Source organism: Pseudopipra pipra, chromosome 11, assembly GCF_036250125.1.
Source record: "Pseudopipra pipra isolate bDixPip1 chromosome 11, bDixPip1.hap1, whole genome shotgun sequence".
Taxonomy (NCBI): Eukaryota; Metazoa; Chordata; class Aves; order Passeriformes; family Pipridae; genus Pseudopipra; species Pseudopipra pipra.
Window position 1 is genome coordinate 8,767,621 of NC_087559.1, and position 24,334 is coordinate 8,791,954.

Below are 24,334 nucleotides of genomic sequence, written 5' to 3' on the forward strand. Positions count from 1 at the left end.
TAACGCTGAAGAGAAGGAAACTACTTGAGACACTATTGCTGATCCTATTTGTTTCTATTGCACAAACAGTGGGGAGAATCCAGATATTTATTTATGTTTCATGCACAGAAGGGAGGGGGGGAAAAAAGGTGTCTGGAAAAAATTGCTCTCTTTTAAATTGATCGTTCTTACCTCAAACCTTGGGAATATTCATTTGTTTTCTGATACAGTTGATGGATTTTGCTATGCAGCCCGGCAGTGTGTGAGAACATAATGCATGTAGTAAAGGTGACTAACCCCTGAGAATGTCCCCACTGGTGCCAAGTGGCCCATATGCTGTCATAAACACTTTTTTTTTCTTTTTTTTTCCACGCTGATCACATAAGCCCATTTTGGGTAGAAGATCACATTAGGCTCATTCATTACCTGCTGTGCTGGTCTGTGCATCTGCAGTGCAGCGTCTCTGCACTGAGCTTTGGGCTACATCCCTGAGTGTTTTCTGAGATTCCAAATTATCATGGGTGTACAGATCTTCTCCTGCGTCCATCCTGGAACATTCTGCAACAGAGATAAAAATTACTCTTAAAGGTGACTAAACTTCTGGGGAATGCAGTTGTTGATAGCTAGTGTTAGATTTCATATATATCAAGAGAAATTCCTATCATTCCTTGTAGCAGAAAAGAAAGAAAATGACTGTCAGATGAACTGACTCTATTTTTATGAATAAATTTAAAATCTAATGAGAACCATGTGAGAAACAGGTATGAGACAGTAGTGAAATTTTACAGTACCACTGCAAATTTTAATCTTCACTTTTATTTTTCTTGAAAGTCCATCCAAAAACAAAATTTCAGGCCTAGGGCTACTGAAGACCATCTTTAAAGTTGCCTTGTGATTTTGAGCAATGCATCATGAGAGCAGTGATGTTCAGATGATACATTGCACTCATACATCACAAGAGCACTTTCGCTCTCATGATATATTAGTATAATACACTATCAGAACACTATCACTGATGTATTACTCAAAAACACGGTTTCTGACCCTCAAGAATCACCCTCATCTCTAGGCTGAATACACTGAAAGCTGTGGGTAATGATAAGAAATCACATATTTGGTTTCTAGGGTAAAGCTGAGGAAAAAAGAAAAAGTGTGGTATTCAGCATATTTCATTAACTGAGACATCCTTGTGATTTCATTTTATTCACTGAGCAGATGTTTTTGTGATTGAAGCTAACACAATATAGGTGTGTTTGAATTTTCTTACAAATAGCCCAATAAAATCTTTATCATTTCAAATTTCATTAAGCCATGTTTTGAGAATGTTTCAATGAGATGTAGGAATTTCAGCTGATTTCTACATCATCAAATTGAATCAGGTGCAAGCTATCTAAATTCTATGCAAACCATTTGGTGCTGTTTCTGATGCATTCTTTTTTTTTTTCTTCCTTTCCTTTTTTTTCTTTAAGGATTTAGGCACCATCTAAAAAGATCTGGAGATCCATAAATGTGATCTGCCACTCAGATTATTTGCTGCCTCTCCTCATTGAGGTGCTGGGGTTTTTTTTCCCTGAAGAATTATTCTTTGTTGTTGTTTTTCCTTTTCTCAAAAGAGAGTGAAAGAGAAAGGGAAAAAGGTAAAAGAATGCTTTGCAATGTAGTGGCTGAACTTACTGCAGAGAAGCAGATGGATGACTGTTTGCTTGATTTCCTAGTAGAGTTTGAGTCTTGAGGATCTTGAATTACCCTTCCTTTATGGTATAAAGAGAGAGTCAGGAAAAAAAATGGTAATTGTAATAATATAACATCAAGGTGGCAAGTCATATATTTGTGTTCCTATCCACAGTGTTGTTTGTTTTCCCCATACCTCATCAGCACTTGTGACAAAAATACTTTGCCCTCACCTCCTTCCCATGCTGGGTAACCCAAAGCTGCCTGTGCAGCTCATAGTCCTCAGCTCTGCTGTCCCCTGAGCCGTGGCCCTGCCATCAGAAGAGGGATGCTTATGCTTCAGGCTCTGAAAAACTGGACTGATAATCCTTGTGCCTCGCAGGTTTGGGGCCACCTGGTGCTCTGGAGTCCATGTCCCTGCAGGGGTGTGTCCCCAGCACGTGCCCCGTGCCCCTGGGGGCTTCAGTTTGTTGTGTTCAGGCTATTTAAGCTTTTTAACCTTGTGAAAGGCTGTGCTGCACAGCCTGGGGAGTGTCCTGTTCTGAGAGCCCTTCTACCTGCATGGTGTCTGTGGTGTCCCCTGGGCTCCTCTGTCCCTCAGGCTGTGAGCACAGCCCTGAGCCCAGGCTGCCCACACGGGCCCTCTGCCACATCCCATCACCAGCACCCTCTTATTCTTGTCGGTTCTGAAGACACCACACGCATCTCTCTGAGGGACATTGTCATTGCAAACCTCTGGCTAAATACATCTCTGACTGACAACTATGAATAATTCCACAGAGCCTCTAAACTTCCTGGCGTTTCACTCTGCAGCTCATATAATACAGCAGAGCTGCTTTCTCGTGTTTTTCATCTTTTATATTCTCCAAAGAGTCGAGATACAGTTATGGACCAGGTTAATGTGTTTTCCTCTGAAAATAATGCTGTGGGATCCTGTGTGTGGTTACTTGTGTGTGTTGAGAATAATGCTGGCAATCCAGAAAACAAAGTCACGAACCTGATAATCACCATTATTTTCTTTAATGTTTTCAGCATGTTCATGTCCATGTGCTTCCAAGGAGGGCTGGAGACTTCAGCAGGAATGACGATGTCTACGAGGAGGTAAGGGTTACACTTTATTTCTTCTACAGAGTTGGTTTTGCTGTTAGTAAATCACCTTAATGATCAAGGCCCTGCTGTGGGTGGAGGTAGTTAATGGGGTCTCTGGGTCTTTATTACTTGCAAAGACCTATACTGGGATTTTCTTGTGAGCTCACTCTCTGAGGAAGGATACAGTTGACACCTTTGGTACTTCAGTCTGTCACTGCACACAGAGCAAGGTGACATCTCTACAAATAGTTGTGTTCCCTTATTTTGAGGGCTCAGGGAAAAAGAATGACCACATGGTTAGCCTGGCTGCAGAGAGTGTGTCCTACACCAGCTGCTAACCTGGGGTGCCAAACCTCCCCCTTCCAACAAGAAAAAACACAGGTGGCTTGTTATAACTCAACCACAAATTGCCTTTTGGCCTGATTTTTGTGGGGCTCTGCTCAGGTCTGGACAAATCACATTGTAGCCCCAAATATGAAAACTAAAGGGCAACTATGCAAATGGATCTGCCTGTGTGCAGATTGTATGGCAGAGCTGGGCATGTGAGCTGTTCCAGTGTGACTGAATTACTAGCTTTTGTTTAAATGAACAATTGTACTGGCATTACAAAAAGCTTTTCCCAGCTTGACAGCTGTCACAATGATTCTATGAAAAAATCTCACTATTGTTAAATTTAGGGATTGTTCTTAGTGGTTTTGGTAGAATCCTCTATCTGAAATATGACATCTCCTTATCCTTCTGAAAGTAATTAATATAAACTTGTTCAGTGCTACTGCAATACTATCTGCTTGAAGGAGAATTCATGACATTTTCTGCTTTTGTATTTTTGCCTTTGTCATATATGCATGATGGCAACTCCCCACTCACAAAGAAATGGTAGCATAATTTAAAGTTTTTCAATTACTTAAATATGCAAAAATGGTGGAAAAAAGTTTATTACTGATAGTTATATCAAGTGTAGTGTCTGGGAACCCTAAGGTAAAACCTTATAATGAACCTGCTGGGCAAGGAAATCCCATGGAAATAAAGGATGGCCATCTTATCTACTGCTATGGTTAAAGGCAGTTGAGTGAGACAACTTGAAAGTTAACACCAAAAGGGTTGTCAGGCATTGGAACAAGCTTTTCAGGGAAGTGATGGTGTCACCACCCCTGTAGGTATTTAAAGAATGTGTATTTGTGGCTCTCAAGGACAGGGGTTAGTGGTGAGCTTGGCAGTGCTGGGTTAATGGTGGATTCAATGATCTTACAGGTGTTTTCCACCTAAATGATGCTATGATTCTATGATTTTCCCTTTTCACGTGTGTTAAGCAGTTTTCCATGCTGTACTAACCCACAAAATCTGTTTCTATTTTTGTCGTGTTTACAATTCCATTTGCTTCTTGTTTAACACATTTATTTCTCCCTTGTTATAGCTAAACAGAAACAGGCAAAACTCTGTTAATGAACTGCACTGTATCTTTAGTGTTGTTAAATGCAAAGGGTGACAAATTGGTGAAAAATATTTTTTTATCTTGTCATTTTCAGTTATAGCAATTGTAGGTGTTGCTTTTAGCAGACGTAGGAAGCATAAATATTTAGACACAGATGTGATAATATATCTTTTGCAGCCTCAGAGTCTAACCAGCTATTCTTGAACACCAGAGAGCTAACTTATGCTTTTGTACAGACTGTAGCTGAAGAAAGATTCCTTTTTTTTAGGATGCCAGGGAAACAAAAACACATTTGCTGCTATAAAAAGTTTATTGTGAAGTTCCGTCACTGGCTGCATTGGAGGATGGAGGGACTTAAGCAATTTGCTATGATAAATGAATAAAGCTATTCTGAAAAACGTGAAAGGGACAAATTATTAAAAATAAAGCTGTCTTTGGAAAATTATTTGGAGAGACCACCTTCCAGCATTATCCCAGCATCCTTTTCCTTGTAATATGTGATGTGGAGGCTGCTCAGCCTCTCTCCAACAGTTTATGTAATTGTAAAGTGCACCCAGGCTAAATTCTGCATGTTGTGGTGCCTGGTTTAACTACTGCAGCTAAAGGCTTTACAGCTACTGGGAATAATTTTCACAGGTCTCAGCTCTGGCTCCACATGTCTGTTGCAAACCCCTTTCTCTCTGTAAATGCCTTTGAGCTCTCCAAGCTCTGCAGTTGTCATCTGTATATGCTCGGCAGATTGCTGATAAATCCCATTGCTCTGAGTGTCTGACAGTGAAAGGAATGCCCAGATGTTGAGACATCAGCCCTCTCAGGAGACTTCTAGAGTTGAGACAGCTAGAAAGTACTTGCAGTCTCTTACTGTGTGCCTAATTTCTCCCAGTTGGTATTGGAGTGACCACTCATCTGATGGAAAAGACAGAAAAAAGCATATCAAGTTAATCCCTGCTTAATCTGTTTATTGGGATCTGATATCTTCAGGCTTTTGGCTATGAAGCTCTGACACAGCCTTGTCTAGAGCAACTTTTAAGTGTAAAGAGTATAATTAAAGGTAAGGTATTCTTAGCACTTGTATTTTAATAAGGTTTCTGATAGACACAAATGCCTGCTGATTTCTGAATGTATTTTAGAATTATAGTACTGGAATATTAATTGTAGAAGGGGTAAAAGAGGAGCTGACACTTATTCCTCAGCACCATCTCTAAGGCATTCTTGGTAGAATTCATCACTTAATATTTTAGGTTTCTGTACCTCAGTGCATATGAAAGAAGTCACTGTGTGATTTTTCTAAGATACAAAGAGAATGATTAATAGTGAAAAACACATCTGCATTGAATGTTTTAGATGTATTTCCTCTGCATCTTTGCAGGGCTATTTCTTGAGAGGGTATTTCATGGGAAGTGTCAGCTATCTACCCTCTGGGCTCACTGTAGTGGAAAGCTAAAGCTATAGTTTATCAGTTCTTACATTTTTCTGCAGTTGTTTGAAGCCTAATTGTGCAAGTTTGCACATGCCAAAGTTAAATTGGTCTTACAGGGTTTCTTTTATAGAATCAGGCCCCTCATGTTTTACTGTTTCAGGATTACTTTTCCCATCTGCATCTTGAGTAGTTCTTAGTCATTAATCAACTTTATTTCTTGGACCGCAAAACTTTAGCAACTAAATATTAGGAGAACTATTCATTAGAATAACTCTTTATACCCCGATGTTTTCTGTTTGGTTTGAAGTAGATTAATATTTTACATTTATTCATCCAGGAACTTAAAAGCCTCCTCTCAAGTAATTGCTTGCTATCATGACAGCATGTAACAGTGACTGATAAGAATTTTTATGACTCAAGAACATCTTTATTGTAGAACAGGCCCCTGTGTTGTTGCAGTCAGCACAGGTACTGCAGAGTTGTTGGAGGTCATCATGTCCAAGGCATTCAAGAACATTATCCTGAAATGTCTCAGTAGTTTCAGGCATTTTTGGGCAGCCCTCATTCAGTGAGTGTTTGAAAAGTCCATAGCACAGCCTGTCCCTGGTCTCCACTGAGTGGTTAGCCATTACTGCAATATAAATAACATTCATCATCCTTTAGGTTGGCAGGTAATAGCTGTACTGGGCCAGAGAGTATGGGGCTTTCTCAGAAAGGAAGACTCGATCAAAAGTCTGCACTACTGTTATGAGTGCTGACCTCAATAAGTTAATTTTGAGGCTGACAGACTCAGATGGGCAGCCTGGTCTCTTAGTGAAACCCTGAGCAGCCCTGGCAGGCAGTGGTGTGTTTTGTGGTGCTCACCCCTGTTCCTCCCCAAATCCTGCGTTTCACTTGGTGGTTGCAGCCTGCTGTAACAGATGCAGCTGCCTTGGTGATGCAAATCCAGGGCTGTGCATGCAGAGCAAAGAGTGCCCTGCCCCTCACCATCCTTGCTTTCATGCCCACCTCATCTTCTTGCCTGTCTTCAGTTCCCGGGCTAGACTGTAGAGCAGTGGAAAAGGGGAAAGCATGAAAGAGAGAGGTTAACCCAAACCCCTGGGTCTCCTTCCCTCGGCTGCCTGCCAGACCTGCATCATGGACCTCTTGTAATGAGCCTGAGTGAAACTTCCTAATATGAATTCTTCAGTAATTTAAAAGATGTTGTAAAACACAGAAGCCAGCAAAAGAATTCACTTCATGCTGTCCTCCTTCCCCTCTGGCATTCAGGCAAGCGGCGAGAGACTCACTTAGGAAGAGATATTTTGACTTAGTGATCTCACTCAGCACGTTATGTTAAATCATTTCAGCAAGAATACCTATTAGTAATCATTTCCAATTCCAGGGAGGATGAAGGAGGCATTTTGGCATATGACTCGAGAACCTGCTGGGCTGTTTCTTCAGGCTGGCAAAACAGGGGAACTGTGGTGAATTCAGAAGTTTAGTCAAACAAGGCTGAAGTTTAATTCTCCCTGAGTGGCTTTGACTGTGACATGCCATCACTCCGACCTGCAGACAGGTTCCTGCGTGCAGCTGGGCACAGAGCCTGGCTGAGGGCTTGAAACCTGCACAGCTGTTTGGGCTGCTTCCTACTTAAAGATAAGGTATAAAATGAAAAGATAAATAAGCCCTAATCCAGGTCCTGCTAGACAAAATGGAAAGATGCCCAAAGGCTTCTGTGAGCATTGGATTGAACTATTCATGAAAATTAATGGCATGCAGAGCTAATAGGCTGTTCCTTGGCCTCAGAATTATACTGTACCTTCTGGGAACATATTGTAGCCTGATGGTAGATCAGTCTGCTGCATCTGAACTCCCTTGGGCCAGACCCTGCTCTCTTTGCACCCTGCTTGGGTAAACCCATGGAAAGGGACAGAAGCAGCACAGAATCTAAGTAGTTTCGTGGGTTCTTTTTTAAAGCTCTGGTTTTCCCAGCTACAGATTTTATTTCCCAATCTTCTTCTGATGCAGCAGCAAATAAATTCTTTCCAGTAGGCTCTGGATTTTATCCTGGTCTTGCCAATGTTGGTCTTTCTGACTGTGAGAATCAGAGGAGGTTCTGCTGGCCAAGGAGTGTGAGCTTTTCCCAGTTGCTTCCTGAGTCTTGCGATATTATAGCGACTCCAGCAGGGCAAGCCAGATTAACCATGCATGAATGTTTCTGGCTGAGAGTATTGCTGTCAGAGCTAGAAATGTGCAAATCATTATGGTTTGGATGTGGTAGCTGAATGGACAAAAAGTCGTCATTTTGAGTTGACCTGAAACAATTCTTTATTTTTTCCATCAAACACATTTTCTTTTTGTTTTTAGCAGGATGATGTGTTTTTGGCACCAAGATATGTTATCTGATTATGATTTGAAAGTCCCTGGATAATGCTGGCATGCCAGCATATTATTCCATGTCCTCAACCTACATAAGGCAAAACTGGCAGATTTGTCAGTAGGGCCCAGCAGGAATAGTGGGAGACATCTATAGTCATGTATGTCTCCCTAGATGGAGATCCCACTGTTTGTGATATTTTCTGCCTTTTCCAACCCTGTGAGGCATTTCCTAATTTGGCACCTGAAATCTTTGAGATCTTCCTGTATTCTGTGTGCATTGCTACACTTATTTTAAGATAGCAGGATATCATAATCAGATCTGATTAAGAGCATTTCATTCACTGTGGTATCTTCCATTGGATCTAGAGAAATGGAAACAACTCAGCTATAGGCATTAATTAGAAGTGGTTAGAAGTGTTCCCATTAAGGCAGCCATCCCTCATGATCATACACATGCCCTTTACACCTAGGCTTTGTCTGGAAGGCAATGTACATTTGGCATTTTACATATCATTGAGTAGCCTCATTGCCCTCTAGTCCAGCTGTCTCTCTACATTCCATCACTGCTCCTGATGCTTCTTACCCTTTCCTCCCTCGAGTTTCTACAATCATTTTTCTCGCAGGTAAAAAATAGCTTCTAGAAATCACTTACATTTATTTAATCTATAACATAGGAGAGGCAAATTTTTGTGGCCATTACAAAGGGGCTCATGGCCCCCTCTGTAGGATGTTTACCTTGTTTAGCTCATGGAGTATTTGCTCTGTTGTGCCCTTGATGGTAGTTTATTGGCAAGTGACTTAGTGACAAAGAGCCTCCAACGAAGGAAGAGTTGCTGATAAGAGGATTAAAGTGAACATGGTCTCTCAGGCCTGTTCACACTGTCAATCCTTGGACTTGCTTAGCTGTTCAGGAGCTTCTTGTGTATTCCCAGTCCCTAGGTAAAACTGTCTCCAGATCTCTGCTTATCCTTTGAGGCACTGTAAGCTGAATTCCTGCTGGTGGGCAGAACATGCCCCGTTAGTATCCTAGATACTCAGCTTTTTGGAATTGATGATATGGAAAGCAGACAATCCTATCAGGGAACTGCCATTTTCCAAGGAGAGATTTTTCTTCTCTGAACTAAAATGTTGCCTTAAACTTCAAATGAAATGCTCCCTTGTGTTCTCTTTAAGGCTCAGGATATGGGAGCAGGTAGTTGGTAAGCCACAAACCAAATCACACTGAAATCCAGTGCACTGCACAACAGATGACTTCAGCAATTTGTTCTGCCAGTACCAAGAATTTGGAGAGTCCTTTCTCAACCCATAGGACTGATCTAAGTCTCAGTGATCAAATCCTCTGACCCACCTGCAGTTGTGTAAAGATCCTTTGGGTTTAGCTCGTGATCCCACAAGGATACAACTCTTTGTACCCTGTAATTTGGTGGGTTCCTTTATCTGCTGTTTTGCAAATGTGGATCACAATGTTTTGAGGGATCAGCTTTGTACAGTGGAGGTTCAAGGACCAGGTATCTGGGAAGTGATTGTCTCAGAGGAGACACCACCTGAGCTGGTTGTTGCTGGCAGTTTTGTTGGCTCACCCAGCACTGAATCAGCAGCTTCAGTGATTCAGATGCAATGCTACCTGTTGCTTTCTACATATGGCTTTTGTAAATTAAGGTGTAGGTGTATTAGTGAAACCAAGTGGTCTTCCTTGTGAAGAAGGAAAGAAAAGTCTGATGGGATGGGTTTACCAATATCTGTAAGGTCAAGTTAATTTATTTTTTGAGTCCAAAGGGTGAAAAAACCTATAGATATGAGAAATAAGCTTTCTAGATAAGTGCTTGTATTCTGGTGTTGTTTGTTTTGTGGGTGGGAAAAAAAAGGTATGCTTTCTTTTTCCTTTATATATTTGACCAGTTTTCCTTCTTTCTTTTTTCTTCTCTTTTTTTTTTTTTCTTCTGGGGAAATAAAAAAACCTCAGCACACACAGGCAAGTCTCCATTTTGTGCATTTAAACCAGTAATTAAACACTTCATTGCCAAAGAGAGATCAGGCCCCATTCTATACCGTTAGTGCCATGTGTTAAAAACTATTTAAAGTGCATAAAAAACAAAGGTAGAAAATGATTTTAGGCTTAATACTGTGGGAGTATGCTTCCCTTTCCCTTCTCTTTCCCCCCCTTTTGAGGCATTTGCTCAATTTTTTCTTCTCTTTTGGGCCCCAGTGATGCAGGTACACAGGCCAGTTGCTGGGATGGCAAGGGCTCAGGTCTCCATGGGCAGACCTGGCGAGGGATTAAGCCCATATGATGGCGGGAGAAGGCTGATGGTAAAATGAGTTCAGAATGAGAGTGGGCATTAGCTTTTGTTGCAATGTTTTTGCCAGGAAAGCGGTGCAAAGGGACCACAGACCTGTTCCTATACTGGGGGCAAAAAAACTTATTTCTGTTTCAGAAAGGAAATTTTAACAAACTATTGCAGCAGAATGAGAATTCAGTTTAACAGAGTGTACACGATTTGGTTTTGTTTAAATATGTTAAGCACCATTGTTTCTATTCCATGTTAAGGATTGACTTTGGTGCTAGGTTGCAGCAGTTTTCCTTAATTGCTTTAATCCTTGGCCTTAAGAAAATGAATACTTTAAATTTACACTTGTTAAGTACATTGCTAATGAAGAAAAGGCTTTAGCAATCTTTGGCAGACCTGAAACTATATGTTAAAAAAAAAAAAGAGGAAGAGAAGAGAAAAAAAGAAAGAGGAAGAAGCTAATCACCAAACCATTCCGTTAATGCTTATTTTAATCATCTTGCCTGCCCTTGCTGGCAGACAGAGCCGTTGCTGCAGAGGCAGGAGGCAGCTATTGCCGTCAAATGGCGCTGATGTTGAGAACTGGGCCCAGGAGGACAATTTGACTTGTCAGTTTATATAGACATAAAGCTTCATTGTTGTGCACAGACACAACTGGCTTTTTAAAAGCCTATTTCCCTCCTGATGATGTGAGAATCTGCTCCCCTCTCTCCCACTGTTCTCCAGCCCTCCAATTTATTAGATGGTGTTTGTAACCCTGCACAGTGTTTATGTGGGGCTGTAGGAGCAGGTGGGCTTTGGCAGTGCCCTGAGCAGGCCACAGTGACCACACTGCCCAGATTTGGACCACAAGGTCTTGTCCACAAGGTCGGGAGTAAAGAGCTTTGACTCCACACTGGGTGATGCCTCTTCTCAGGGAGTTTTACTGTGCCCATATCGCTGAATTCTCCGTGGAATTAAGTGAGTGTTTTAAAACACAAGAGAGGAACTACGAGCATTTCCCTGGGGGCGGGGGGCAAAAATGAAACATCTCCAAAATTCAATTAATTACCAGAAACGTACAACCTGTTTTCAAAAACAGCTCATGCTGCTATTTTCCATGTGCAGGAAACTTTTATCTTTCTGACAAAGAACAGTTGCAGTTAGCAAAGTGTGCTAACACTTTCTTTTGGCTGCCTGTGCCTCCCCATGCTGCAGGGAGCCACTGAAAGGGTTTCAAGTAGCACAGTGCAGCGTTTTCCCCCAAGTTTCAGTTTTTACATTCTGCAAAATGGAGAGAGTGACAACTGGTGCCCACACTGAGCAGCAGCATTTAGTGCTTCAAGGGAAAGAAAGCTTCAAAATCTCCCTTGGCTGAGTTACAACCTTATTATAGCTATCCAAGTGCAGGTATTCCAATAATCAGGGAAAGCAGGGAAGTATGGCAGCCTTTGTCCCACTTTGCCTGGATAGCTGCAGCATTGTGTCTGGGGCTGGCAAAGAACCCTTTCCTGCATTTAATTGCAAAAGTTGATCATGAGTTTTAGGTAGCCATATAAGCAAATCCACCTAACATTTCTATCTCCCTTTTGCTTACATAAATTACTTCAGTGTACTTCAACGTGCTTTTAGGGATTGTAATTGGTGAGCAAGTGGGAAGGTATTGCAGTAAATAGAATTTTAATGGAAGGCCATTTCTTAGAATTTTTTTTTTCTTCAGTGATCAATTTTTTCTTTGTTTTCGTAAGGAGAACTCTGTTATCATTCATTACATGAATGTCTTTGAAAGGGCAAATGCACATAACTGCCAGGTCATGTACAGCATGGGTGCTATGCAGAGTTTTCTTCAGCTGAAGGATGATTGGGAGCAGTAATTGAGATTAGCTTCCCAGGAGAAGGGATCTCTGCTCTCCTCCTGATTTTTTTTCTCAGTAAAATAGTTGCACTTAATGCATTTACGAGCAGACTGTAAGTGCTAACATACTTTCTTTCCATAGCCCTGCCATTTCTGTGGCAGCCTTACTGAAGAAATAACAATACATAAAGCTGCACAAACACTTACGGTCTGAGGTGTCTGCTGCCACTGGCACTTTCAGATTTTCTATTTGGAGATAATTTCATTTCACACTTTTACATCTGAAGTGCCTGTTTTTGAAGATCTCAGAGTTAGGGTTTTTTTTGACATATGTTAATTAAGTTTCCTACTGGCTCTGTGAGTGCATTAAGTAATAATACTTGTAGGTGTGATGCAGAGAGGTGAAGGGACATTGTGAAGTTCTGGAGTGAGTCAGGGTAAGACTGCTGAGTGCAGATACATCCATGAATCCCCAAACAAGCAAAAGCAGGAAGCGTGATTGATCATCCATCTGCAATTACATGGAGTAATCCAACACGTGAAGTTCATGCTTCCCTGTAGGAAACTGTGGCCCTAAGGCAGCTGGTAGATATGCTGGGATGTGCTCCCCAGCTTTGAGCAACATTGAAAACTTGAATGACTCTAAAGAACTTTGCTTCAGGTTTTCGGGTTTTGTTTTCTTTTTCTTTTTTTCTGGAGAATAACACTGCTGGCATTTACAAAGTCAGACTGTCATCTAGTAGTGCCCTGGCTTAATTCAACTAAGGCCTGTGAGCTGTAGCAGTTGCTGCTTTCTGAAGGTGGACACCTTGGGTATTTTAACAAGAGGTGACACGTTCACTCAACTGTAGATAAGAGGGGGTCTACCTTCACTGGTGTGGTGTCTCCTTGCAAATGCTTAGAGAAAATATTATAAGAATCAACTTATGTATGGAGTGTCCCAGGTTTTTTTCTCCAGAAAGGCACATTCAGGGAGTCCTTTGCCATAAGTGGATTCTCAGGTGGCTTTCTAAAAAAAAGATAAGCAAAACAGCCATTGACTTTCAACAAGAGTTGGATGTCTAAATAAATGCTTTGGAAATAAAGGCTTTGGGAAAGCCAGCCTTTTATCCTTCTGCATTAGGTTGCTGTGTGCAATATTGACACTCACTAGGATATTATTGGCATGTGATTTTCTCCTCTCATCTTACACAAGGGCATGAGGCAGAATTGCCCTCTGATGCATGTGAGCAGAGGAGTTTTGGATTGATGTATCAGCACTTCGTGTTTCTGGGTCGCTCTGGGGAACATGTGCAGAAGGGAAATAACAGTAGAACAAGGACAGTTCCCAGGTTAGATAATGTGCTCCATTGACATCCTTTACTTCGCCTTTAAGTGAGGTAAACATAATGAAGCTAAGAACAATCTGGTGTTTTTCCACCACTTTTAGCAACCTCTTGTCATTTTAAGCTGCTGATGTTTCTTCTCTGGTACTACCTGGTGATCCTTTTTACATGTTTATTACTGTTGCTTCTTCTCAAGAAATAAATTTGCTGAGAGTAAAGAAAGTTGCTCATTAGGGCAATGTAATTAAAGGAAAAGTAGACATCATGCCAAGTTCCATTTTCTCTACAAAGCGCCACCTTGGAGATTGCCTGAAACTCAATTACTCATTGCTATGCTTATTAGAGAGAACAATATGCTGAAATGATCCCTACTCCTAATAACCTTGTTTTCTACATGTGAATCATGTTAATACTTTTTTCTTTAGCGCCTTAATCACCATATATAAAATGGGTCTGTTTCTAGAGGGGGAATAGGGAAGGTGGGCCACATGGTGGGTGTTCTCTGAATTGCCCCTCTCCATGGAGAGTTTCTTGTTTCCTGCTGGTCCACAGTCATTTTTGTGGCTTTGTTGTTCTTTTCTTTTACTTACATGAAACAGCACTTATTAACAGATTAGATCTTGATAAACAGATTTCCTCTGGTGGAATGAAAATGTTCATCATCTGCCTTGCTCTCTCCCTTTGGGGGAAGGAGTGTGCAGTATCTTCCGTGTCTTGTTCTCTTCTGCCTCACCCCAAGGTTTCACCAAGACAAATAACTTCTCAAAAGAAAGCTGATATTAACACCCTAAATAACCTTGTTCCAGTAATTAGTCCAGTGCCCAAGTTTTCTCTCCAGTGTGCTATCCTGATATCTTCCCACTGTCCTCCTAACATGATGTCTTCAGCTTCTGTGAACAGGCTGTTCCTATGGCCCCAAAAACCCTGTGCACCTGCATCGAGGTGTGTAACAGGGAACTGTAAATACCAGTATTCTGTCCAAGTTTTGGAAGAGACCTGAAGCCATGAAGGAAACATGAGGCACTTCCATCCAGCCCATAACATCCAACTCTCCTTAGCTCTGTGCTCAAGCCTTACTCTCTAAATATGGAGGAAACCTTTGCTAACTGGGCAATTCGACAGAATTCCAGCAGAAGTGAAGGACAGAAGTCTTAATCATGATATGTCCAAAACTGCCATGGGACTGTGGGAAAATTGACTGACATTCAGGTTCTGTAGTGGCCAAGCTCATTTGAGTACCAGTAAGTTCCCCTGAAATTTTCTGTCAAAAGTGCCCCAAGCAATCATAACAAACTTCACTTTCGGTCAGATTTGTGGATGGAAGTGGCTGAATGTTGAAAATATCTGAGAGAGAGGGAAGTCATTCGTTCCTAAGAAGGAGAGTTTGACTGGCAAAACTTCACTGCCAGTGTGGAAAAGAACTGAAGAAACATAAGGCTCTTCTCTCTTTGCTGCATGTTCCCATCCCTGGAATTGTTCAAGGCCATGTTGGATGAGGCTTGCCATGGCAGGGCTGTTGAAACTAGATGACCTTTAAGGTACCTTCCAACCTAAACTATTCTATGATTCTATGATAAGAAGAGGAGACTGATCCAAGTATCACTAGTGTCTTATATGTCATAGGAATATACTGTTCCTAAGAAATGCTCTGTGTTTTTGTTTCAGAAGGAAATGCAGGGCTGTATAGTTAACCATTCCTACTCCTTCTTTAATGCCAGAATATTTCAGTCCTTTTATGTAGAGAACCAGAAGACATGATTGAAAAGGAAAGTCTTACCCTTTGATGTTTATTTGTTGCATTATCCACTTTTCATGGGTCTATTATTCCAGAATCCTATTGAGCCATTCATTGCCAAGTGGACCTCTCCACTGCTGTCAGTAGGGAATTTCTGCCTCTAAATCACATAATTTGGCCCTTTTTACTTAACTTAGGGCCAGATTATCAAAAGTGTTGAGCACCAGCTTTCTGAAGGCTTAGCACCTCCTGCCAAGGACAGATTTTCCGAACTGCTCTACACAGAGCAGCTCCTGTTGTGACCCTTTAAGGACAGATTTGCAAAAGAACTCAGCAGTTCCCTTTCACCAAGGAGCTGAGCCCTTTCCAAAATATGTCCAGCTTTCCTTAGTGCCAGGCTGGAAGATAAGGACTTTTGAAAATATGGCTTTCAGCAAGTTCTGTGATATGGAAAAATACTAAATTACAAACATTGGGAAGGACTTGAAACAAATGCTTGAGAAGAGGCAAGCCTCCACGTTTCAAGATGTGCCAGTTTTTACTGACTGATAGAAGGGCTGGAAGAAAATTTTGGATCTGAACAGGTTTTCCCATAATTGCCCACTAGGAGGTTTCCTGCACATTCCCCTGCAGCAGCTGCCAGGCAGGATGCTGGAGCAGAGCACTGCTGTGCTGAGGCAGCATGGCAATTCCTGTGTTCCCAAAAATGCATTCACTTAGCAAAATGTGATTTGCAAGCAAAGTAGCACAAAGCAGCCATTATTCTTCTACCAGTCTTTCTGGGGAAAAAAAGTGAAAAACCAACCAACCAACTATGACAACAACAACAAAACCAAACAAACAAAAAGGAAAATATTGATTTGCATCTTATAAAAATGGGTTGAATTTTGCTTTTGAAATTTTAAACCCACAATTCCCCTTACATGCCCTGCACTATCATTCTCCAGAGAGCCTTCCCTGGTGTGGCTAGCAAGAAAAATCTCTGCAGAACAGTCTGTGTAACCTTGGAAGTTTATGGGTTTATAGGTGAGTGTTCTTGACCTGGAAGTATTGTAGGCAGGCGACAATGGAGGATGGGATGGGGAGAAGGTGTTTCAGTGTATAAAATGCAAGTTTTTAAGCTTTAACCCTAAGCAGCACTTGAGCTCCTGGGAAAGTAGTTCTGTTAAACTTCTGTGTGTCAGTAAACTGAAGCTGCTCATCTTGCATGTGTCTGCTGGGAGGTGGGTGTTTCCCTCCCACATGGGAGCAGGCAAAGGAACACTAAAGCCTCAGTTTGGGAGCTGGCACAGCCCAATACAAAACAGCCTTTTTTTTTTTTTCCTGAGCTGTATGAAACACCTAGAGAGCCTTGGCACATATTACCCTCAGTCCTCTGAGACCCCTTATGAACTTAGGATGGGCTTTTCCTTTGGTTGTCCAGCCCCACTTGCATTTGGTTTTGCTTTGACATAAAGTACTTTTTAAAATAATGAAATAGATGTAAAAGAAATAAAGCAAAGGAGGAGGAGCAGGCTTGGTAAAAGCCTTTACTGCTGTCACAGGACTGTGCAGCTTCTGTGATTATCCCTTGCCTTGTTCAGCAGTGTATAATTTAATGATTGCATCCAGGGCATGCTATTAACTTTCTTTTCTACATCTGCGACCCCAAAGCTCATTAATTCTTTTTACTATTCCCCACTTGACGTGTGTGTATGTGTATGGAGAGGGCAGTGGCTAAAGAAGTGTTATGGATTTCATATCTTTGCTTCGTCTGCCACATTATAGCAAATGACAGTTGATTAGGTCTTTCTATAGATCATTACCAATTGTTTTCTACCTTGCAGATACTGCTATTACGACAAATCTATCATATCCTAGAGATCCTATGCAGCTTGTTATTTCTGTGTGATTTATTACACTCACAGTAGAAATGTTGTTAGCGAACATTGGGGAAGCAGTGAATATATTGAGAAATATCAATGTATCCTCATGTTCTGGCTTGCAGTGACAGTCAGTGATCCATCTCACTGACACTTACCTTGTTAACATTTTGATCAGATGGCAAATTTGTCATTTTTCATGGTAACAAGTATAAGTTTGTACAAGAATTGCAGAAACATGGGGAAGATAAAGGGCCCCTCTCTTAGTTTTTCCCAGTGTGATGTAATCAGTAATCTTTCTGGAAAATGAAATAATTACTTTGTGAAAAAGCTTATCCACTAGAAATTGTGCCAGTGTTAGAAAGCTCAGATTTCTCTTCATTTGAGGATTGAAAGAGTTCTCTTTGCAGCCATTACTGACACTTTGATTAACACACCAAATCAACATGAAATGATAATATAGTATAAAAAGGTTTACAGTCAGATTTCTTCTCCTTGATTGTAGCAAGGAACACAAAGATCTCGCAAGTAAAAGTGAAGGCATTATCTCTGGGAACAACAGAGTACAAAATACTACAAACACAACGTTGCAAATTTCTTCTAATCCTCACAGTCAAAGCTTTCTCTCAGCTCGGCTGTCGGCTCTGCAGCTCTCCCATTCCAAAGTGTGGGCATGAAAACTGTGCTCAGAGCACAAGTGGGCTACACAGGGGGAAATTACAACCCCTAATGTAAGAGAGTCATCTCAAAGAGCCAGTGATTCATCTACACAGCCCACAAACACATGAAAAGGGGGCAAGAGAAAGAGTAGGATGTTGCCTCTTGGCAGTTGTTTGCCATCTCTGAGTGGCTTGTCCATGCAAGGGATTGTACATGGAAGCATCAATATGAATCAAAGAACCATTTAGGTTGGAAAAGGCTTCTAAGATGATTGAATCCAGCCATTAATCCAGCAATGCCAAGCCCAACAGTAAATCATGTCCCTGAGTGCCACATCCACATGTCTTTATTTTAAATAACTCTAAGGATGGTGACTCAACCACTTCCCTGGTCAGCCTGTTCCAGGGCTTGACAACCCTTTCAGTGGAGAAGTTTTTCCTAGTATTCAATCTAAATCAACCTGGACAGAGGATGTGTGTATGACTCAAGCTTCAGTTCAGGAGCAAACCAGACTAAATCCAACAGAAATAGCCCTTCTTCTAGGACTTGCATGAAAGTTGCTTTCATTCAATTATTGTTTTTCAGTTTTATCCATTGAAAACTTGGCTGCATTATTTTAAATATCAGTGGGGTACAAACGGCAAGTGCCAAATGTCTCAGTCAATATGATGGAAAAAAAACAGGGGCCAAACAGTTCTTCATTTTACCCTGATAGATTAAAAACAACCAGACTAGGTAAATCTTGACAGTACTTGGGTAGGAGTTTAACTGAAATGATGCAGCTTTTCTTTCTTATCGCCACCTAAATGGCTGGGGAGATCTGATGCTCAGCTAGGTTTGGTTTTATCTTGTTGCTGTTTTTCTAACTTTATAGTGCAATGTCAGGATGTAAATGCTGTGAACGTGTTATTAGAAAGTCTCAGACTGTATTCAGAGAACGCACACGGAAACCAAACACTGCTTCAGTTGTGTCACCTCGGTCATAACAGCATAGCTTTGAATTGTTTAATTCTTCTAATGTTATGCATAGCAATGCAATAGTTCAGGCACCAGAGAGCTGAAGCAGTGAGTCTTAGTGCTCTGCAGCGATTCGAGAAAGCACAATGTCATCTACTAGAAAGTCTAATTGTTATGATTAATATTTAGCATAGGGAAGTCTATGTGGAAGGGCACAATTTACATCTGCTTGCTGAATTGAATGAATTACTGATTTTTCATTTTCTTTTATCTTTAGCATCCTGTTGAACAGCAGAAAATGTATGAGTACATATTTGCTATAGCAATCTCTCTTGGAACAAGGCTGAACCTCTTACAAAGCCACTCTGCAGGTCCCTGGCCCAAGGGAGCAGCTGGGCAGCAGCACATTTGCTGTGAGCTGAGGACCTTTACAGGGAGACATTGGGGTGCAGCTGCACCAAACTGGTGAGACCAGACCGATGCAGGAATAGGGCTGATAAAGTGAGGGGAGACAGGAGGGGGACAAGGGGTGGCTGTACTTTTTAAACCAACTGTGGCAGGGCATCTTACAGATGTGTTGGGCCTGACAGCACAATCTTTCTATGTAACGTTGCCACACCATAAATGCAATTGCCTGATAACTCTGGCCACTTAATAAGTTCTTCTTCTCACTGAAAACAAAGGGATTTAATTAAAAAGGAAGAAAAATACTAAATTTCCAGCAAGTATTGCTGAAGGAACTTGGGCAAAATGTTTTCTGGGAGAAAAACTAATAGTGAAAGAGGTGCAATGAGAATACACAGTGAAGTAAGTTTAAGAGAGCTGGTTGACAAGATATTGCTGCAATTTGTCTTTAAGATCACACAGAGAGCTGACAGATTTTGCTAGGTCTTGGTGACATTCATATAAAAAAGTTTCCTAAATCACCAGCTGAAATTTCGGACAATGGTTTCTGATAAAGGGATATCGGAAAGCTTCACCTCCTGAAATTGGTGACTCATTTACCATTATCTTCATTGAACAGCTGAGATCTTCCCTTTAGGAAGAGAGATGAAAAATTATCTTCTGAATGTACCATATTGCTTCCGATTCCAGAGAGAAGAAGGGAATTAATGTTGAGGATGGTGTTGCAGTAATTAGTTTCAGATGCAAAGGGCTGAACGTAAATCCCAACAAGCAGCAAGAAGGGGATTCACCAGCAGAGCAGCTGGAGGGTGGTACTTTTTTTTTTTTTAGAATATGCAATCAGTGTTGTTCATCAGTGTTTTGCTTCTTAATAATTAGAGCAAGATTAAAAAAAAAAAAAGCAAAAAAAAAAGCAAAAAATAGCAGAGCAGATTATTGCTGGGAACTCATTTATGGCTGTATCAGGAGTTAATGTTGAACTCTGAAGGTGGTTAACACTTTTGACTGAGATAGCATATGGGGGTGGTTACTGCCTGATGGTGGGAATGCAGACCACCAGCTTCTGTTCAGATTGGGAGCTGAGGGCATATGTGCTCACACAGGCTACTTGGAGTCCAATCCCATTCCTATTTAAGCCAGTGTGAAGATATATTAAGCTTGATTAGCATTAAACGGGGCTCTTGAATTAAAAATTCTCCAGTGAGTACACATAACATAGCTGAACCCTCTCTTTCCGCTCTATGTAAGTGAAGGAGCTCCTCCTCTTGGGCTATTGGCATCTCTCTTTTGCTGTCATTGACACAGGAATTTGTGGCAGGAATTTTGACACAGGCCTGAGGACCCTCTTGTGCACCCTGTTTATCAGATCATGAGGTTTGCTAGTTCTTGGCAGAAGAGTGTATTATCAGACTGTGTGCTATGAGCTGGCAAATTGTACCTTCTGACTCTCTTAGGAATTTTGTTAAGTCCTAAAATATAGTTTTCAATCAGCCAAACTTGTTTGGATTTGTAAGGAACAAGCCTCTAATTTCAATTAAGGAAGGCTTCCACTGCACTTGTATTTGCAAGTTTCACTACCATAAAAACAAGAAACACCCCCCCAAACCAAACCAAACCAAACCAAACCAGCACCACTGACCCACCAAGAAAGAAGGCATTGTTTTGTGAACATCCATGGCTTCTGGTGGCTTTGGGTGACTGATTGCCAGTGGGCTGGAAAACATGGCAACAGACTTGCTGGGAGGGCTTGATCCTGTGATGACCCAAAGTAGCAACTGTGTTGACTCTCAGTTTCATTGTGCATAAAGCTGAGCTGCAGTCCACTGCATCTGGGGAGGCAGAGATTAAAACCTCAGAGGCTTAAAAGAACCAGTAAGGAGGCTCCTTACAGGGCCCTCTGCATTTGACTTTCTCTTATAAGAAATCCAGTCGGGTGCCTCTCAGTTTCTCAGTTCAGATCCATGTCTGCAGTGCTGGTGTTTTCCTCACCCTCCCACCTTGAGGGTGTGTACAAGATAAAAAGGAGAGTGAGCTGGAGGCTCCAGCAGGGCAGACCTGCTGGCTTGGTCAGCCACGAGGCAGTTCCTTGAATTCAGTTCTCAGTGCTGGGGTCCCTGGGTGACAGCACTCCCTCTCTGCTTTGGCTACTTAAACATTTATTTCATAGTAAAGGCTGATTTCATTGAATCCTGACTATGTTAGGAATACTGTTACCTCCTCTTTAATTTATTTGTTTTATCAAGAATTGAAAGATAAATATCACTGAAGTACAGAACTGTAAGTTGCTAGATTTCTGTGATTTCTCCTCCTTCACACATCCTGAGCCTTATTCATAGACACCTGACAAGGAAGCAGCAGCAGGTGTTAAAACAGTACATCTTGCCAACAGTAAGATAGGCCATCATCAAAGCAATGATTTTGTATGGGTGTTTTTATTTTTTATTTCTGGCATCCAGTATCAGTAGGGAGGGTTTAATCTGAAACAGGAAAAGCCTGAGCAGGGTCTCTGAAAGCCAGACTTTTACCCAGGTGAGTCAGGAGAACTCTGAACTCAAATGAGGTTATAGACAAATATTGAGTTTTGCTCACTGCAAGCTTGACAGCCCACTTAGTGCAGTTCATGGCCCTTGCTAATGGATGGTAATGTCCTGTACCTCTCATAGCCATGACTTTAGTTTTTTAATGGATTTGAAGTTGCTGTGGCTGAGAAGTCCATGCATTGACTTCTCACTAATAGTGCTTACCATTTCTATGAAACTTAGTTGTGTTTCTTTATTTCTTTGTTATGGGAACATTACAGTCATGGCACTGCTGAAATGAGGATGTAATGCCTTCCCCCCCACCAATATTCCGCTTTTGAGAAAACCTTTGCATGGGAGAGATGGACTTACTTTGAGGTGGGCATGAAACATATAACTTTGTCAGGAGTCACAAAGAGCTACTTTGCAGAACTACTGTGGGTTTTATGTTTGCTTTTTTGCTTTCTGGTGGGCTGGCCACTCAGTAGCATGAGCTGAGTGTTTGCCCATGTGTGTGTGGTATTATTTGTCTGCAAATGCCAGATTGTCTTGTCAGGAAATCAAACCCTCACAATGTATTTTCATTTCCAAGAATTGTGTAAAGTTCTTTTTGCTTTGTTTGTTGCTTTGGTTGGTTCGGGGTTTTTCTGTTGGGTTCGATTTTTTTTTTTTTTTTTACTCAGAACAGGAGGTCTACTACTATCTTTGCTTTGCCAGGATCTCTTGCTTTCGTTTCTGCCCTGGCAGGGCCAGCCTGACTTCGTTTTGCCAGAAGTCTGATAGTGCTTTCTTATTGCAGAGCTGTTATCTAAGTGTTTTTCACAGCAGGTGGGGAACTCTGGTGGATCTCAGGTGCCCGGTGCATAAACTGTGTCTGTGGGTACCACACTGAACCTGAGCATTGCAGATCCTACCATGTAAAACTTCAACTTAGTTTAGACACCAATTTAAGCAGGTATTTACTTACTGTGGAAATACACATATTTGTCCCGCTAGAAATTATTTATTTGACTTGTTTGAGACTGTTTATTCCACTAAGATTTTCATTTGGGATTTGGTGCTTGCTCCTTTGGTGTGGTGGCCTTTGGTTGCCATTCTAGTGTGCTACAAAGAGAAGTAAATCTTCTCTGCCACTGTTTTTCAAAATATTTACCACTAGAAGATAGTACTCCATTTTTAAAAAAAGGTGTGGGCTTTGCATGTCAGGGCACATTGAATTCAACGTATTTGCAGTGCGTGCAGTGGAAAATAAGGGGTTAAGTTAGAGATGTTCTCTCTTGCTGCAATTACTGGGATAGCTGCCTGCATACCAAATGAATAGCCCCAATTGGAAAGATTTTAAATAGACTGGACTAGATACATGAGAAAAAAAAAAGATGAACTGATGGGAACATTTTGTCAGGATGATGGACTGAAAATACAGCAGGTATTTTCTGTCTTTTAGTGTATAAGGCTGTGTAATGCAGTTGGGCTCTCCCACCTGAGGGACATTCGTGCCAGTTGGCACAAGGCTCCCCTCTGGCTTGGCATAGCTGTCTTTCTGGGCCAGCCCTGCTGAAGGAATGTGATTTGCTATGAAAAATGTGTTGATCGGGCTTGATTTTGTGCCACCAGGCAGATTAGTGAATTGCCTTGTCTGCCTCCCATTGCTTTCTTCCAGCCAGCAACATCTAAGCCTTTATGATTTTGCAGGTCTTCATTAAAAATAGCTGTTTCTATATCTGATTACTGAGCCCCATCTGGGGAGAAATGAGCCTTTCATCTGTGTATTATGAGGCCATATCCAAGCACTTTGATTCCATAACAGAGTAAAACCAGACAAACTTTCTGTTCAATTGCTTTTCCAGCTCATCTCCAAGTCCTCTATGAGCCCTGTCCTGTCCCCAGCACATAATGTCTGGTGTTACAGCATTATTTTTGTTTTAATTGCTCTTTCACTGCTAAATGCAATTTTTGTAATTGGTTACATAACTCCAGGGTTTTATTTTAAATTAATCTAACTTTGCAATCATTCTACATATGTTGCTTTTAACATTTGCCTATTATTTGGATTAATTCCACTAATTTATCACCACTGTTTAGATATGCATTGTTTTTATAACCCTTGCAACTGAATTAGAGCACACTTGTTGGGCTGAAGGCGAAGTTCACTTCACTAAATCAAGCAGGTTTCTTTTCCCTCTCTGTTCCTATATATTTACTCAGACAGGTTTTTTTGTGTGTGCTCTGGTAATTGGCTGTAAAAACGGCAAATATTCCGGTAAATAAATTCAAATTATCTTGATCATAGAGTAAATTTAATGGGTAATGCTGGGATTTTTTTTTTTTTTAAAATTCTAAAATATTCCTCAATATTTAAACACCTACTTAGCAGCTAACCTCTTTCACCTAAGGTTAGCTTTGATGTTTGGGGATGGCAGTATTGAAAGGAGTAGAACCGATGATTACCTCATATCTTCAGTTGGTGCCCGGCCTATTTGTCTCTTGAGTCTAAATTCAAATAGTTGGGAAGGGATAACCCAAAAGCCAGTACAGACTGTCCTCACGAGAAAGAACTGTGTCATCAGGTGTTCTTTACACACAGAGCAAATGGAGACATTTAATGGTGGTGCTGATCTCTCATCTTTCCCCCACCAGTGCATTGTAAAGAGACCAAGCAAATACATAATGTGGGAGTTATAGGCAAATTACTTTTTTAAAGGAAAATTTCCTTTGAAAATGGCCTTCTGCTGCGAACAGGCTGTACTTCCATGAGTACAAATACAGAAACAGAAACGTTGAAATATTTCACTGGATA

At 41.2% G+C, this 24,334-nt stretch overlaps 1 protein-coding gene across 3 annotated transcripts in view; it reads left to right on the top strand.

Annotated features, from left to right (window-relative positions):
* Positions 1–24,334, top strand: part of FHIT (fragile histidine triad diadenosine triphosphatase) — a 539,340-nt gene that overhangs the window by 451,931 nt on the left and 63,075 nt on the right. For all 3 annotated transcript variants that reach the window (XM_064667330.1, XM_064667331.1, XM_064667332.1), the window contains one exon: positions 2,683–2,751. In XM_064667330.1, coding sequence (XP_064523400.1) covers positions 2,683–2,751 — 69 coding nt within the window. The remainder of the gene's footprint in view (positions 1–2,682; positions 2,752–24,334) is intronic.